Source organism: Anolis carolinensis, chromosome 5 (genome assembly GCF_035594765.1).
Source record: "Anolis carolinensis isolate JA03-04 chromosome 5, rAnoCar3.1.pri, whole genome shotgun sequence".
Lineage (NCBI taxonomy): Eukaryota > Metazoa > Chordata > Lepidosauria > Squamata > Dactyloidae > Anolis > Anolis carolinensis.
In genome coordinates this window covers 203,532,943-203,550,599 of record NC_085845.1, presented here as the reverse complement: position 1 = coordinate 203,550,599, position 17,657 = coordinate 203,532,943, and the positions used below count along the sequence as shown (strand labels likewise).

General features: G+C 41.5%; 1 protein-coding gene across 1 annotated transcript in view; it reads right to left on the bottom strand.

Moving 5' to 3' along the window:
* LOC134299573 (lymphocyte antigen 75-like) overlaps positions 1-17,614 on the bottom strand; it is a 56,918-nt gene extending 39,304 nt beyond the window's left edge. Inside the window, exons 1-5 of the mRNA XM_062982753.1 lie at positions 17,339-17,614; positions 11,668-11,740; positions 8,741-8,841; positions 5,330-5,467; positions 3,845-3,956 (exon numbers count right to left, since the gene is read on the bottom strand). Of these exons, the coding sequence (XP_062838823.1) occupies positions 3,845-3,956; positions 5,330-5,467; positions 8,741-8,841; positions 11,668-11,740; positions 17,339-17,356 (442 nt within the window). The 5' untranslated portion in view covers positions 17,357-17,614. The remainder of the gene's footprint in view (positions 1-3,844; positions 3,957-5,329; positions 5,468-8,740; positions 8,842-11,667; positions 11,741-17,338) is intronic.
* Between the last annotated feature and the right edge of the window lie 43 nt (positions 17,615-17,657).

The window sequence follows — 17,657 nt, the reverse complement described above, 5'->3', positions numbered from 1 at the left end:
TTTAGAGCCAACACCATCTCAGCATAGCACAGATATCCACTAGTTTTCACATTGGACTTTGACTCTGGAGACCAGGGCCCGGTTCCTTATTTGGCTATGGAAACCCACCTTGGGTGAGCCACACTCTCTCAGCTCCAGACACTCCCATCTTTGGGTCTCCATAATGACTTGAAGATGCACAACAACAACAGAGTTATATACTGTATATACTCGAGTATAAGCCTAGTTTTTCAGCCCTTTTTTTAAGACTGAGAAAGCCCCCCTTGGCTTACACTCGGATGAGGGTCCTGGTTGGCTTATGTTTGGGTCAGCTTATACTCGAGAATATATGGTACATTTATTATTTTTCTCTATTATTATTGGTATTATTACAGTTATTATTTTTCTCTATTATTGTTTCTGCTATTACATTTATTTTAATCTATTATTATTATTTTATTATGACACAGCAAACCAGATAGACATGCTGGATTTCTTATCACAAAACCACAAGTCGAACACTTCCCAAGTGTCTAGGACTGTGTGATGTATTTTCGGAGGATGCACGCAGATCCCAGTCAGGTTTCCTTTTGCAGTTGGCAGATTGCGATTTTGTCAATGTCTATTGTTTCCAAATGCCGGCTGAGATCTTTTGGCACGGCACCCAGTGTGCCCATCACCACCGGGACCACCTGCACTGGTTTCTGCCAGAGTCTTTGAAGTTCAGTCTTGAGGTCCTGATAGCGGCTGAGTTTTTCCTGTTGTTTTTCGTCAATGCGACTGTCACCTGGGATGGCGACATCAATGATCCAAACCTTTTTCTTTTCCACAACTGTGATGTCTGGTGTGTTGTGTTCCAGAACTTTGTCAGTCTGGATTCGGAAGTCCCACAGTATCTTTGCGTGCTCATTTTCCAATACTTTTGCAGGTTTGTGATCCCACCAGTTCTTTGCTGCTGGCAGGTGGTCCTTGAGGCATAAATTCCAATGAATCATTTGGGCCACATGGTTGTGCCTCTGTTTGTAGTCTGTCTGTGCAATTTTCTTACAGCAGCTGAGGATATGATCAATGGTTTCGTCGGTTTCCTTGCAGAGTCTGCACTTTGGGTCATCAGCTGATTTTTCAATCTTGGCCTGAATTGCCTTTGTCCTGATGTCTTGCTCCTGGGCGGCAAGGATCAGGCCTTCTGCCTCCTTCTTCAGGGTCCCATTCGTGAGCCAGAGCCAGGTCTTCTCCTCATCAGCTTTTCCTTCAATTTTGTCAAGGAACTTCCTATGCAATGTTTTGTTGTGCCAGCTGTCAGCTCTAGTTTGTAGTGCGGTTTTCTTGTACTGGTTTTTTGTCTGCTGTGCTTTGAGGAGTTTCTGATTTTTGACTTCAATCAAAGCAGGTTCTTCACTTTGCTTTACATTATTATTATTATTATTATTATTATTATTATTATTATTACATGTATTATTTCACTCTGATATTATTATTATTGCATTTATTATTTTACTCTATTTATTATTACAGGAGAGTCTCACTTACCCAAGCTAAACGGGCCGGCAGAAGCTTGGATAAGCGAATATCTTGGATAATAAGGAGGGATTAAGAAAAACCTATTAAACATCAAATTAGGTTATGATTTTACAAATTAAGCACCAAAACATCATGTTAGACAACAAACTTGACAGAAAAAGTAGTTCAATACGCAGTAATGTTATGTTGTAATTACTGTATTTACGAATTTAACACCAAAATATCATGATATATTGAAAACATTGACTACAAAAATGGCTTGGATAATCCAGAAGCTTGGATAAGTGAGGCTTGGATAAGTGAGACTCTGCTGTACTTGTATTATTTTCCTGTATTTATTATTATTACATGTATTATTTTACTCTATTATTATTAAAAGGATACATAAGCACATTTACATTGAAGAAGATGAGAATAATGATTTGATCAGAGTTGGACAGTCTTATCCTAAATTAGAGCTTTATGTAAATATTCAAAAACTTTTAACCTACTGATGCCTCAATTAATGTAATTTTATTGGTATCTATTTTTATTTTTGAAATTTACCACCCTCGGCTTATACTGGAGTCAATGTTCTCTCCGTTTTTTTGGTGGTAAAATTAGGTGCCTCGGCTTATATTCGTGTCAGCTTATACTCGAGTATATACGGTAATACTAGGCCTATGCAATCTCGGTATCGAATTGAATAATAGTGTGGCATTGATGTAAGAGGTGTCAACTAAAGGAACAATACATGGAAGGCACATTGACATGTGGCTCTAGCTTCATTATTGTGTACCGTATATACTCGAGCATAAGCCAACCCGAATATAAGCTGAGGCACCTAATTTTACCACAAAAAACTGGGGAAACTTATTGACTCGAGTATAAGCTGAGGGTGGAAAATGCAGCAGCTACTGATAAATTTCAAGATGAAAATAGATCCCAATGAAATTATACTGAGCCATCAGTAGGTTAAAAGTTTTTGAATATTTACCGTATTTCAAAGAAAAACAGTAAACTAGCTCTGTAAGTGGAAAAGTAGGGTCAACAAAAACAATACGCTATTGACAATAACATTATTATTATTATTATTATTATTATTATTATTATTATTATTATTATTATTATAATGTCAATAGACATTGACAAAATTACGATCTGTCAACTGCAAAAGGCCACCCTACTGGGATCTGCATGCATCATACGAAAATACATCACACAGTCCTAGACACTTGGGAAGTGTACGACTTGTGATTTTGTGAAACAAAATCTAGCATATCTATCTTGTTTGCTGTGTCATAATAAAATAATAATAATAAAATAATTCATTTGTACCCTGCCCTATCTATCTCCCCATGGGGACTCAGGCCGGCTTCCAATATAGTAACAGGCAACATTCAATGCCTACATAAACAATTCAGAGCTAGATAGAGATATATAATTATATATACTAATTTCACATATGCATTTCCCCCTGAAATGTTTGCAAATCCTCTCTATATATGTGCATTTTCCTCCTGCAATATTTGCAAGCCCTATATATTTATGTTTATATCTATCTAGAAGTGTGTGTGTGTGTGTGTGTGTGCATTTCCCCTGAAATATTTATAAGTCCTGCATATCTATATTCATATATATCTATTTAGACATCTCTCTGTATATAGATATTATATCTGTATAGGATTCGCAAAGACTTGCAAACATGTGAGGCAAAAATTCATATATAAAATAATGTATACACATACAGATATACAGGTACCTGGAAATCTCTAGATATCTATATGTATATAGGATTTGCAAAGACTTGCAAACATATGAGGGGAAATTTTATATATAAAATTAATATGGATAGATAGATAAAAATATAAAGGTACATAGGGATTGCAAAGGCTTTCAGAGGGAAATGCTTATATATCTGTATCAGAGATTAATGGGTAAAATTAATATATATATTCTTCTTCCTGACTTGCAAGGGCTTCTTTCCCTTTTCAAAACATTCCCTTGGTTAAGAGCAAGGGAGGCTTTGGAAAAGAAAACACTGATAAGGGAGGGTAAGGTGAGAGATAAATATATCATATATTGTAAGCAACGGCCTCCCGGCTCCATTGCCGGCCTTGACCTTGACCGGATTATAAGCCAGGGGAGGCTTTTTCAGCTCATAAAAAGGGCTGAAAAACTTGGCTTATCTTCGAGTATATACGGTAACTGTAACAGTTGCACATGTGGAACACAATTCCCTCCTCCATTAGCTGGTTGCATCCGTTCCACATGGTCCAAATGAACTGTCCATCCACAAGACAATTTACACCTGTGCTTTTCCCCGGCTGGCCTCCATGTGCAATCTCTATGAGCTCTGCCTTACCTGATTTGCTTGAGAGATGGACACAGGCCTTTTGGTCATTATAGATGGGTTTGCCGCCGTTCCAAGACAGGTAACTGACCGCTGAGTGGTCAGACCATTGCCACGCTCCTTTCTGCAAAGCCAGAAAAAAGATGGGAGAGCATCACAAATGGAGGTGTATCCTGCTGAGGGGGATGTGGGTTTAAAAGAGAATTTTCAAAGGTACTTCTAATGACTATAAGTCCCATATGTTTTGATTGACCTAAGTTGCAAAAGGCCTATGTTTGAGAGAAGCCTATCTTTCAGAGAAAATGCGGATGTTTGGAAAAAGAGCTGTTCCAGAGAAAAAGAAGTTACTTTCAATAATAACAATACATCAAGTCAGAACCGGTTACCCACTACTCCCTAGGATTCTCATATGGTTTCAAACCTATACTTGCAACAAGAGGAAGATAAGGAGGTACTAAGATCAGGGTCAATAACATGAAAAAGCACCATTGTCTAAAGAGTCACATGTTGCAACATGTAACCTCCTTTGTTTGTTTGTTAGACAAAGTAATAGGTTGTTGCATAATCCCATGTAGTTGCATGGAATCTGTGTGTCTGTATGTATGTTAGGGATTCCTCTTCTTCAGAAGAGGAAGGGGAGCAGGAAAGTGTTCATGAATCTGAGGGTGAGTTGGAATCTGAGGAGGAGATTTTGCAAGTACCCACATTTCAGGAAAGGCGAAAGGAATCAGAGCAGAGACGTCGTTCAGCTAGAATATCTGCCAGAAATGCAGCTGAGTAATTGGGAACTGCCCTAACAGCTGTGAGGGGACTCAGGGCTATAAAGCAGAAGCAGGTGCAGCCAGCTCTTGCTGGTAACAAACTGACTCTAAAGCCTAAGCCTTCACTCCCCTTGTGCCTGCTTCGAGTCTGCATTTGGGAAACAGCTCCTAAGGATTTATTGCTGTTTCTTTGTCTGAAGTAAGACTGCTATTTGATTTGGGAATTTATCAAAGACTTAAGAACTGTGTTTGCCCTAAGACCTCCTTGCTTTCTTTTGCATTATACCACTGAGTGTGCTGTTTTTATGTTGTTGTTTTTTAAAGTAAAGCAGTTTTCATTTACTTACCACATTGTTTTAAGGCTGTTCTTGAAAGACAAAACAGGACACCAAGCAACATTGGAATTTGGTCAAAACATGAAAGTCTTTCATGATAGATGATTAATTGGAATTGTCTTTGCCAATTGTTCTTTATGTTGTTGTTTTTTTTGAAGTAAAGCAGCTTTCATTTACTTACCACATTGTTTTAAGGCTGTTCTTGAAACACAAAACAGGACAATGTCTAATGTCATTCTTTGTGTAAACGTTCTATAAAAGTTCTGATGTTCCTTCTCACACTGGAAATGCTTTAAAAGTTATTGAAAAGCTATTCATAACATTTTTGGTGTCAGAAGTTCGGTGCGAGTAGGATACTCTTTTCAGAACCTTTGTTTAAAAAGTATCCACGAGACACTCACCTGATCAGGATCAAAGAGTCCAATCCAAAGTCCATCACCATTGAAGTTGTAGTCAATATACATTTTTATCATATTATTTTGCATCTCTGAGTTGATAGAGGCAAGGTGGCCAGTAGAGCCATGGCTCTGGCAGTCTTTCTGAATGGATTCAAGAGGAAAGGGTCATTTTGATGCACCACTAATGTGTTCAGGTTCAACCTCTTTTATCCAGAATTCCCAAATCCAAAATATTCCAAAATCCAAAATGGTCCCCCTGGCTGAGATGAAGACGCCTTTTCTTTCTGATGGTTTAATGTTCAGAAAGTATCGCTGTTACACAAAGTTATTAAGCATATTGTGCATATAAGTACTTTCAAGCTATGTGTATGGTGTGTATATATGAAACATAAATGGATGTCATTTATGTACACAAATGCAAATGCAGATATTCTAAAAGCTGAAAAATCCCAAAATACTTTATCTGGAGATTCTGCATTGGACCTGGTAGCCTTTGAGGCCCCTTCCAATTAAGGATGGAAAGACTATTTAAAAGTATTTGGGGAAATGTTTGAGAAACATGTCGAGAAACACTGATGGCAAGAACCCTGGGCTGCCGAGAATCAGAAAATGCTATAATATGGTATTTGTTCTGCATAAAATTTGTACCTGGTTGATCAGCATTGAAAACAGAATTTTCTACACAGAAAGTGGTATTTCCTGAGCAACAATTAATATGATATTTCTAGGTTGAAATAATATTTTCCATGCAGAAAAATGCAGAATATCTGTGGGTGAATTTTGCACAGAATATGTCCCAAATTGCAAATAGTTTTAGAAAGTTGTGGGATTCTTGGGAGTTGTAGTTTTGTGAGGTACCAGCCCTCTTTAGCAGAGAAGGACAAACACCTTGTGAAACAACAACGCCTAGGATTCCAGAACATACAGGTGTGGCAGTTAAAGTGGTGTCGGGCTTCATTCGTTCTACAATGCGATGCATTCAGGTCCTTAAATACAGTGAGGAAATAGGTATTTAGTCAGATACCAATTGTACAAGTTCTCCCACTAAAACAGATGAGAGAGACCTGTAATTGACATCATAGGCAGACCTCAACTATGAGAGACAACAGGAGAAAACACATCCAGAAAATCACATTGTCTGATTTTTCACGAATTTATTTGCAAATTATGGTGGAAAATAGATACCCTATATACTTGGCATATCGTCATCGGCACATCCCCCTCAACGGATTGTCACCTTGACGTGGTGAGGGGGCGTGTTCCAATGAACCTGTGGGCACAACCACCAGAGTCACGCACTCCCAGGAGTGGCCGCAGGGGAGGATCCAGACCAAGCACAATCCGAAGACCCAAAGACCTCAACGGCGGAGCAGGTGGAGGATAACGGTACATGTTACAACGGCTGTGAAGGCGGAAGAAGGCTGCAACAGACTGAGAAGCCACTCTCGCTGTGTTAACCACACCACTGCTGGAACCTCACTCTGTGAAGATTGTGTGTTGACCGACCGTGCACCGACCTCCACACATTAAAAAAAAATCACGCACAGGCGTCTTCCAAGAAAAATAAAAACAAACCAAAATGTCCCATCAGTAACACACTACTGGTGCCGCCAGGGACTCAGATCCTGCCGTGCCAGACGTGTCCCCCTGCTTAAGCCAGAACATGTCTGGGCCCAACTGAAGTTTGCTAGAGAGCATTTGGATGATCCAGAAGAGTCTTGGGAGAATGTCATATGGTCAGATGAAACCAAAGTAGAACTGTTTGGCAGAAACACAACTCAAGAGTCGTGTTTGGAGGAGAAAGAATGCTGAGTTGCATCCAAAGAACACCATCCCTACTGTGAAGCATGCCATGGGGTGGCAACATCATGCTTTGGGGCTGTTTTTCTGCAAAGAGACCAGGGCGACTGATCCGTAGACATGAAAGAATGAATGGGACCATGTGAGATCGTGAGATTTGGAGTGCAAACCTCCTTCCATCAGAAAGGGCACTGAAGGTGAAACGTGGCTGGGTCTTTCAGTATGACCATGATCCCAAGCACACCTGTGCCAGGGCAACAAAGGAAGGAGTGGCTTCTCCCATAAGAAGCATTTCAAGGTCTTGGAGTGGCCTAGTCAGTCTCCAGATCTCAACTCTATAGAAAACCTCTGGAGGGAGTTGAAAGTCCGTGTTGCCCAGTGACAGCCCCAAAACATCTCTGCTCTTGAGGAGAGAGATCTACGTGGAGGAATGAATGGACCAACAGACCAGCAACAGTGTATGCTAACCTTGTGAGGACTTACAGGAAATGTTTGATATCTGTCATTGCCAATAAAGGATATATAACAAAGTATAGAGATGAACTTTTGTTATGGACCAAATACTTATTTTCCACCATAATTTGCAAATAAATTTGTGAAAAATCAGACAATGTGATTTTCTGGATGTGTTTTCTCCTGTTGTCTCTCATAGTTGAGGTCTGCCTATGGTGTTAATTACAGACTTCTCTCATCTTTTTAAGTGGGTCTGAGAGGTCTGTGAGAACTTGGAAGTTAGGTAAGTGGGGTTTATATATCTGTAGACGGTCCAGGGCGGGAGAAAGAACTTTTCTTTGAAGCAGGTGTGAATGTTGTAATTAATCACCTTTCTTAGAATTTAATGGTCAAGGCCTGGCTTCTTCTTACCTGGGAGAATCTTTTTTGGGGAGGTGTTAGCTTTCCCTGATTGTTTACTGTCTGGATTTCCCCTGTTTTCAGAGTGTTGTTCTTTATTTATTGTCCTGATTTTAGAGTTTTCTTAATACCAGATTCCCTTTCGGTGGTCTTTTAATTATCTGCCTTGATATTCTGGGTTATATGGCTGTGTGGAAGGACCCTCAGGGCTCTTCCACACAGCCATATAACCCAGAATATCAAGGCAAAATAACCCACAATATCTGCTTTGAACTGGGTTATTTAAGTCCACACTGCCTTATATCCCTGTTCAATGTTTGGTGCTAAATTCACAAATATAGCAATTACTACATAACATTACCATGTATTGAACTGCTTTTTCTGTCGATTTGTTGTAAAGCGTGGTGTTTGGGTGCTTAATTTGTAAAATCCTGATGTAATTTGTTGTTTAATAGGCTTTTCCTTAATCCCTCCTTATTATCCAACATTTTCGCTTATCCAACACTTTTATTTTTCAGTGATTGGTTGGGGGCCCCCACAAAATTCTGTTCGCTTACACTTGAAAATTACCTAGGGCTGGCCCTGTCCCCACTGTATCTACTTAAATGGAAGCTTTTTGGTTGAGATGTTGAAGTTGATTACTCTGGGAGGAATCTGGTTCTTTATGCCTCCAAAAAGAGATGCAACAAAGGAAGAAGCCAATGAATGGGTGAGTTGCCCCATACAGCCAGCATGGACATTTTCTCAAGAAGAAGACCTTACCTCTGCTTCCATCCAAGATAGCTTTGTTGTGAAGAGTCCATAGCAGTGTCTTTGGTATGACATCCAGCCATTTGGGCAGCTTGATACTGCTTTGTCTATTGCTTAGGATGAGAAGAGGTTGCCAGAGTTTAGTCTGGGACTAAAAAGGGGCTTGCAATGCAACTATGAATTCCATCAAGGAGAACCCTGCAGCACTCCACTAGTCACTTCTTTCCACGATGAAGTGGAACCATTTGTGAGCACCCAAACCCAATGGGCGCTTCTTCCCAATGGTTCATCTTCATCCTGGAAAGAAGTGACTATTTGGGTGACATAGACAGGGTTCGGTCTTGGGCCCAGTTCTGTTCAACGTCTTTATTAATGACTTGGATGGAGTTTTAGAGGGCAGGCTGATCAAGTTTGAAGATGGGACCAAATTGGAAGGGAGAGTTAATATTCCAGAGGATAGGATCAGGATTCAAAAGGACCTGAACAGATGAGAGCGCTGATTGGCCAGAATTAACAATGCATTTCAACAAGGCCAAATGTAAGATACTACACTTAGAAAAAAATGAAATGCAAAGATACAGGATGGGTGACACCTGGCTCTACAACAGTACATGTGAAAGGATCTTTGGGGTCTTGGTGGAGAACAAGCTAAACATGAGCCAAGAGTGCGATGCTGCAGCTAAAAAAACCAATGGGATTTTGGGCTGCATCCAAAGGAGAATAGTGTCCAGATCAAGGTAGGTCATGGTGCCAGAATCATAGAATCATAGAATCATAGAATAGTAGAGTTGGAAGAGACCTCATGGGCCATCCAGTTCAACCCCCTGCCTCTCTATTCCTCCTTGGTCAGACCACTTTACCTGGAATAACCCTGTGTCCAGTTCTGGACAAAGCAATTTAAAAGAGATATTAACTCTAAGATGGAAGGAGTCTAGAGGAAGAGGGCAACTAAAAGGGTCAAAGGTCTGGAGATCCGGAATCCCTTTGAGGAGCGTCTTAAAGAGTTGGGCAGAAGAGCTGTTTCGCCTGCAGAAGAGAAGGTTGAGAGGAGACACGAGAGCCATGTATGAATATGTGAAAGGCTGTCATAAGGCGGATGGAGCAGGCTTGTTTTCTGCTGCCTTTGAAACTACGACTTGGAGCAATGGGTTGAAATTACAAGAAAAGAGATTCCACCTGAACATTAGAAATAACTTTCTAGAAGAAGAGCTGCTCAGCAGTGGAATTCTCTGCCTCAGAGTCCAGTGGAAGCTCCTTTGATTGTGCTTTTCCTGCATGGCAGGGGGTTAGATTAGATGCCCATGTGGTGACTCCCAACTCTATTATTTGATGATTCTATGAAGTGTAGAGTGCTACACTTAGGCAGAAAAAATGAAAACCACAGATACAAGATGGGTGACACCTGGCCTATATAGAAAAACACTCCATGAAAAAATGATCTAGGAGTCTTAGTAGATCACAAACTGAACATTAGTCTCCTTAATTCAAACCAACACTTCTAACCAGGAGGGAGAACGCTCAGGAGTGGGTTTAAGAGCCCCATTGAAACCAACCAGGAAGGGAAGGGGGTTTTCGCTCCTGGATAGCCACAGCAGAGTAAACGCTCCAGGCTTGGTTTTTATGGGGCTCCTAAACCCCAATGCTAGCCAGGAGATTGGTTGAATTAAAACACTTTCTCATATATCCGAAGGTTATCTGAAGGTATTCCGAGGCATGGGCGCCAACGCTTTGAATTGGAAGGTTAAATTCGAAGTGCCAAACCACCTCGGAATCCCGTTTGGATTTGTTATGATTAACAAATTTATTATGATTAACGACGATTCCAATTAATTCTCCCATGCCTAGGAAGTACTCCCAAATGAACAGAAAATAATACTGTTAAATGAGGGACAGAAATTTTTTCAAATGAGCTTCTTTGGAAGATGACTCCAGCCAACAATGGTGGAACAGAGATGCAGTCTAAGAATGTTCCCAGAATTGGCTTTGATGCTATGTTGGCTTTTGCTGCTTAAAAAGTGACCTGGCTTAGTGCTTTGAGACTTGAGCTCAACCCCATGAGAGCAGGGTTCAAATACCTATCCATCCTTGGTAGCTCTCTAGGCAAGCTATACCCTCCGAACCTCAGAGGAAGACAATAGAATACCTCACTGGAGTACAACTCGCCAAGAAGAACTTGTGATGGACTTGTCATAAATACATACATACTATGTATGTATTTTAATATGATTATATTTTATGATGTTGACCGGGATCGTCCCCATGTAATTGGACTCATCTCAAAGGCATAAAATGTTTGTGTGTTTGTTGTTAGAGTGTGAAATGTTAAATCAATTGTTGATGTTGGATTGTGTCTATGTGTTCCGGCAAGCATTCCAGCACAGGAGTTATTTACATGCCAGCCCTGATTGATTGCCTGCAGGGCCAATGGGTCAAGACTTCTGTTTCAACTGCGTGGATGGAACATTCGTCATGAACTGTGGAATGTTGGGAGGTGCCTGCTAGCACTGATTACAGACTCGGCTTGCTGAGAGGACGCGGCATGCTTTGCCCTTGCCGAGGGAACATGTGTCCTGACAGTGATGGTGTTTAGTATTGTATATAGTCTGTAAATAAACATATAGTACCGCTGGGAGCAGCAGATAATTTACGACTAAGGTGTCGTTTGCCGGTGACACTTTGCTGATGCTTAAGTGGTCTGACTGGTGAGACCTGGCTCATCAAATAGGTCAGGGTGGCGATTTGCCCTGACATAAAACACTGACCTGGTAAACAGAAGGGCAGACAAGACAAAGGAGGCAATTTGTATTTGCTGGCTTAATGTACCTCTTAACACTGTCTTCATCCTCAAGAGGAGAATGATTTTAAAGCCCAACGGGAAGCAGAGGAGAAAAGATTTAAATAAAGAATGTGCTCAAGTAAATTCTCAGAAAGGGACTCACCTTGCAAAAAGAAGGCAGTGGCCAGGAGACCAGTAAGGGAGAGGTGGACATGGGACATTGGCCTCAGAAGAAACTGGATGGAAGAAACAGAAGAAGACAAACAATATTTGAAATTAGGTTTAACATTGTACATTATCTCAAAGAGACATTTCAGAGTAGGTCTTACTGTTGATCCAGCCTTAATTAAACCTGTATTGTCAAAAGTTTTCACGGCTGAAATCTCTGGGTTGCTGAGAGTTTTTAAACTAGTAGCTTTCCAGTAGCACTATCTCCTGTTTGATCATTTCAATTTAGCTATGTGTTGACTCTATTCAACAATTGAATCAGTAGGTTGACTCTACTGAGGACCCATGAATGGGGTTCCAGACTTCATTTGATCACTGCATCTTTTCCCTATTCTAAACTGGCTAATCTGCTCCCATCAGCTGCCCTGGAGACCAGGTCGTGGAACAATGGCTTCAAACTACAGGAAAGGAGATTCCACTTGAACATCAGGAAGAACTTCCTCACTGTGAGAGCTGTTTGGCAGTGGAACTCTCTGCTGCGGAGTGTGGTGGAGGCTCCTTCTTTGGAGGCTTTTAAGCAGAGGCTGGATGGCCGTCTGTTGGAGGTGCTTTGAATGAGATTTCCTGCTTCTTGGCAGGGGGTTGGACTGGATGGCCCATGAGGCCTCTTCCAACTCTATGATTCTATGAATCAAGTTCTCCTTGTCATTTTATGTGGCTTTCCTCCAGATGCTGGGCTACAACTCCTTTATTCCCCATCATTAGATATGACTGGAGCTGATGGGAGTTTGGATATGGGAACCTCTGGAGGGCCGCAGATTGTTCCGTTTTGCCAGGAGAGTGGAGTTTCAGTTTAGATACAAGGCTTATGGATATGATGACCAGCTTTAAACTACCCCTTAACCTTTCCCAGCCTCAGAGTCACAAATGCTGTTGGGTTGTCATTCCCATCATCCCCAGTCTGCAGAGAGGATAACCAAAAGTGATGGGAGTTGCTCTTCAAACAACATCCGGAGACCCAAATTGGGTAAAAACTTAGGAACAACAACCATGATGTACAGAAATAATAGTTGGCCCTCTGTCTCCAGGGATTCTCTGTCCATGGATTTGATGGCCCTTTGAAGGCAATTATGAGGCTGATGTAGCCCTTTAATGTAGTGAGTTTGATGGTCCTGCCCTAGAACAAGAGACCGGGAAGAACTGACCATGTTCTGTAGATCCAAGGGGCCGAACTTCCTTCCAGTTAGAGAGAATTCGAGTTCATGGTGGCATTTTTAAAGAACCATTTTGTGAGAAAGGTGAGGCCAATATCAAATAAATCAACACAAAGATGAACTTCTCATAAGTTGATGCTTCCTAAGGAACAAAGGAGGCCAAAATAGCTACAGCGGGGCTCAGCAGTGCATCCTAATTCCTTGGGCAGTAATTGGAAATATTGGCATTCCTAAGTACCTGTCTGATGGAGTCTGGGTGAACCCTAACACTTCAGCATAACCATGTGACCCCTGGAATGTGGGAGATGTGTGCCTGAATTTTCCAAGGAAACAGGAAGCCAAGGATAAATGCAAACCCTACTAAAATAAATAAGGTCTGCCAATATTGACCATAAAGTCATATTTCAAAGGCTGGCTGATAGTCGATAATTTGAGCCAGAGATCTCAGTGCAACGAAGTGGAACCAATAGCTGAGTTAATTTTGCATAGCATTATTCAGATATGCTATTCACTGGCGAAAGAAAGTAGCACTATCATGATACAGATTATTAATTTAGATCTTTATTGGAAGCTTTTGTTCATTTCTGTAAAAAGAACAGGGCTAAAGAAACAACTACTGAAAATGAAAAGAAAGAGGGGAACGAGGAGACACAAATATAGAAAGAGATAGATAAAAAAACTCAATGAACCAAAAACAATCTGAAACAGTCATATGTTTAAGTTGGATGCTGGATCTGGTGCCTGTTGTTGGCCACAGAGATTTCTGTCCCTCTCCATTGAGGACCCAGAAGGATTCGTATTCCTCTGAAACAGGAGAAAAGACATTCAGATGAAGACACCACGGACAAAGGGACAGGCCACAAAGTGAGTACATCCAATTGGGGCTTTTTGCTTCCTCCATTTTAAGGCTGGACGATAGCTAAGAGCCTCCATGGCCACCCTGTTGGAGTAGGACTGGCTCAGATCCATGGTCCACCATGGAAACCCTTTGGGATAAACTTGGTTGGGCAAGTCTCACTCAGCTTCAGAGGAAGGCAAAATGGCAAGCCTTGCCAAGAAAACCCCACATAGATGTACCTCGGAGTCACTATAAGTTGGAAATGGCCCGAAGACACACAACAACAATTGTAGCTGGAACCTGACAGAACAACCTGACAGGGGAAACTGATATGGGGCCCTTAGGGCTTTGTGAAGCATACTGAGGGGCTCTGCAGTTCCCTCTTCAAATAAATCAACACAAAGATGAACTTCTCATAAGTTGATGCTTCCTAAGGAACAAAGGAGGCCAAAATAGCTACAGCGGGGCTCAGCAGTGCATCCTAATTCCTTGGGCAGTAATTGGAAATATTGGCATTCCTAAGTACCTGTCTGATGGAGTCTGGGTGAACCCTAACACTTCAGCATAACCATGTGACCCCTGGAATGTGGGAGATGTGTGCCTGAATTTTCCAAGGAAACAGGAAGCCAAGGATAAATGCGAACCCTACTAAAATAAATAAGGTCTGCCAATATTGACCATAAAGTCACTCTTGGAAGACATGGAAAATGCCTATTTAGAATTTGATAGGTGTGATGCCTAGGCCACCTTTGGCCCCTGACCCTGTGGCCATTACTGTCCAGGACGAAGAAGACTTTGGTTTTCTCCCATGTCAGCAAGATTCAACTCCTTTCCAGATGCCTCCTGTTGACATCTCCGAGCCGGAGCCAATTAAGGATGCCCTTGAAACTGTGCCGGCTCTTCCAGATTCTCCGGAAGGTTTAGTGTTTGATCGTAGGGCATTTGTGCAAACAGAGAGATCGCAAAGACAAAGGTTGCGGAGAAGGGCCAGATTAGCGGAGCGTGGTGACTATGGCTAAACCCTGTTCTCTTGGGAAGAATTTGGGAGTTAGACACCTGGCGCGGGGACTGTGACCAGCTCAGTTCTCTTGGGAAGTTTTAGGGAGTCAGGCACCTGGTTTGGGGGAGCTTATGAACTTCAATAAAAGTATTGCACTGGGAACTTTCCTTTGCGGTGTCAACTTTACTTATGACTGGGAAGCATCATCGTCTCCAGCTCTTGGAATCCAAGCGGCCTGAAGGTGCGCAACTCTTGAGTCTACCTCCTTGCCCAAGTTTGGACTGCGTTTCAGCTCCTGAAACTCCTAGTTAGTGCCTTGCTTTGAAATCCTGCTTTTGGACATTTACTTCAGAGAACTCTTATTGCCTCTTGATCCTTTTCCCCACTCAATACTCGAGCCGAGTTTGAGTGTGTTTTGGTTTCTGGACTTTGGACTTGAATATTGGACATAAGACTTTCACTTATTGGACTAATTTTGATCTTTCCTGAAAGGTCAACTGCTTATTCAACTTTGCTGCTTATTTCCTTTTGGAACTTTATTTGTTTTAATAAAGATATTATATTGTTATTGGCCTCTGTGTTTTGTTTTCGGTGCTCTTGCTGCCTAGGAGTGTAACAATAGGGCTTCCAAAATGATTTAATTGTAATTTCCCTTGCAAACATGTCATTGAATTGCCTGGAGGACCAGGAAAATTCCTTGAGAGAGCACATCTTGTTGGAGTTGGGCAGGTGAATCAATACCACTCCTATAGCCTAACTATTAGGGTTGTCCAAATATTCGTTATGTTTCTCGTTTTGTAATTATTTCGGATTGTTCTCATTTTTTGAAACGAGTATTGAAACGTTTTCCCTGGGCGCAACTGGCAATGTAATTCGAACCATCGTTGGCCCATTCTCTAATTGTTTCTTAAAATTTTCGTTAAATTTTTTCCTTCCAAAATTTTTTTTAAAATATTTTTTTTAAAAAAAAATTTTAATTTTTTTTTTGTTTCTGCAACCTAACATGAATGGGAGCCTAGCACAGCCTAACATGGCTACCGCTCCCTGGCCAATCAGAGACTTCCACGATGGCTGAAAAAGGTGGGGGCTAGCGTCCTCCGCGTCCACGTGGAGGATCTCTATAAAAATCCCCTCCCCAACTGAGCCAAGCCATTCTGGGTTGGGATACCGAGGAGAGAGGGTGTTTCGCGCGTGCTGGGAAGCTGCTTGCTTGCTTGGGGGAGAGAGGGCTAAGTGACTGGGGGTAGAGTGTTTCTGTTGTTGCTGGTTCGATATTGTGTTTTTTTTGGGGGGAAATTGGCTGGGGGCTTGGGGCAGAGTCCTTGCTGTGGCTGGCTTTAGGAAACTTTTTTTTCCCAAAGGACATCTGCATCCCTGCTAGTGCTGAGCTTGGGGTGCTTTCCATCTACTCCTGAGGGAGACCTTTTGCCTTTCTGTTTTCTTTTTTGGAATTTAGCAATCACCACATCAGCCCTTCTTTGCAATCCTGAAAGGGGGGGGGGACTTGAAAATAATAGTTTCCAAAGGACGTCTGCGTTCCTGCAAGTGCATTGCTTCCCTCCCGCTCCGTTTGTAATCCCAAGCCCCCGGGCTGAGTGTTATTGCAGCAATCACAAAGACACACATTGTTTTCAAACCTAAAGGGTACATTGGAAGAAATAGTTTCCAAAGGACGTGGGGCACCCGCCAAGGCATTGCTTCCCTCACGCTCCATTTCTATTCCCAAGCCTTGGGCTGAGTTTTATTTCTGCAATCACAAAGTCAGACATTGATTTGATTCAATAGAGGGTCCACAGCAATTTATAGTTTCCAGAGGACATGGGCACTCCTGCCAAGGCATTGTTTGGCGTGTGCTGCATTTCTAATCCAAAGTCCTCAGCCAGAGTTTCATTTTTGCAATCACAAGGTCAGCTAGTGGCACCATTGATCAAAAGGTTCAAAGGCAATTTATAGTTTCCAAAGGACAGTGGCACTCCTGCCAAGGCATTGCTTGGCGTGTGCTGCGTTTCTAATCCAAAGTCTACACAAGTAGAAGAGGGACTTTTACAGTGATAAGAACCCAATTGAACAGGAAATAAGACTTTCAAACCAGGAACAGGTTTCTTCAAATATTGAAAAATAGTGTATTATAAAAAGTTATGAAAATTTGCCAAAAATTATAGGAGACAGGAAACATTCTGCAATTTTTTGAGCAAAGAGTGTGGAATGTGTTCTCCCACTGTACCAAATTTGATGAGAATAGCTCAAGAAATGAGGGCGGGAGACCCCCCAGAAAAGTCCCCCCCCCGGTTTCCTGTTTTTTGGCAATTGCGCATGCGCGTCCGCCATTTTAGAAACATTTTAGAAACATTACGAATTTTCGGAAATATCCAAAAAAATTGGGTGAAAAATTAAGAAATAATTTCTATATCGAAGAGTCGACACCCCCTACTTTAGAAACGAGAATTATAACATTTTTTCCATCGATCGGACAAGCCTACTAACTATAGGCTATAGGAATGTTGTAAATCAACAGCTGAAACTTATCTTCGTATCTAATCTGTTTAAAAGGCTCTTCTGAAGAACAACCCACTACCATCTGAGGTAACTCTTTCCACTGTTGGACAGGTCTTACCATGAGGAAGTTCATCATTGGCTGGAATCTTATTTATTGTAAGTTGAATCTGATAATTCTGATTCTTCCATTCAAATCTGAAGAAAAGAAGGCCACTCCGTCTTCAATCATCTCATCTCTCAGCTTTCTCTTCTCCGGGTTGAACCCCTTGAGCTGTTCCTCTTGGGATTTGTCTTCTGGATCGTGATCAAAGCAAAGCTATTATTTGAGTTATGTTAAGTTTTCTTTTTCAGGAATTTAGTGGTCCAACCAAATCTTGGCATCTTGCTTTTGTCCTCTGGAACATGGAGAAATGTCCTGACCAAAAGCACTTTCTGCA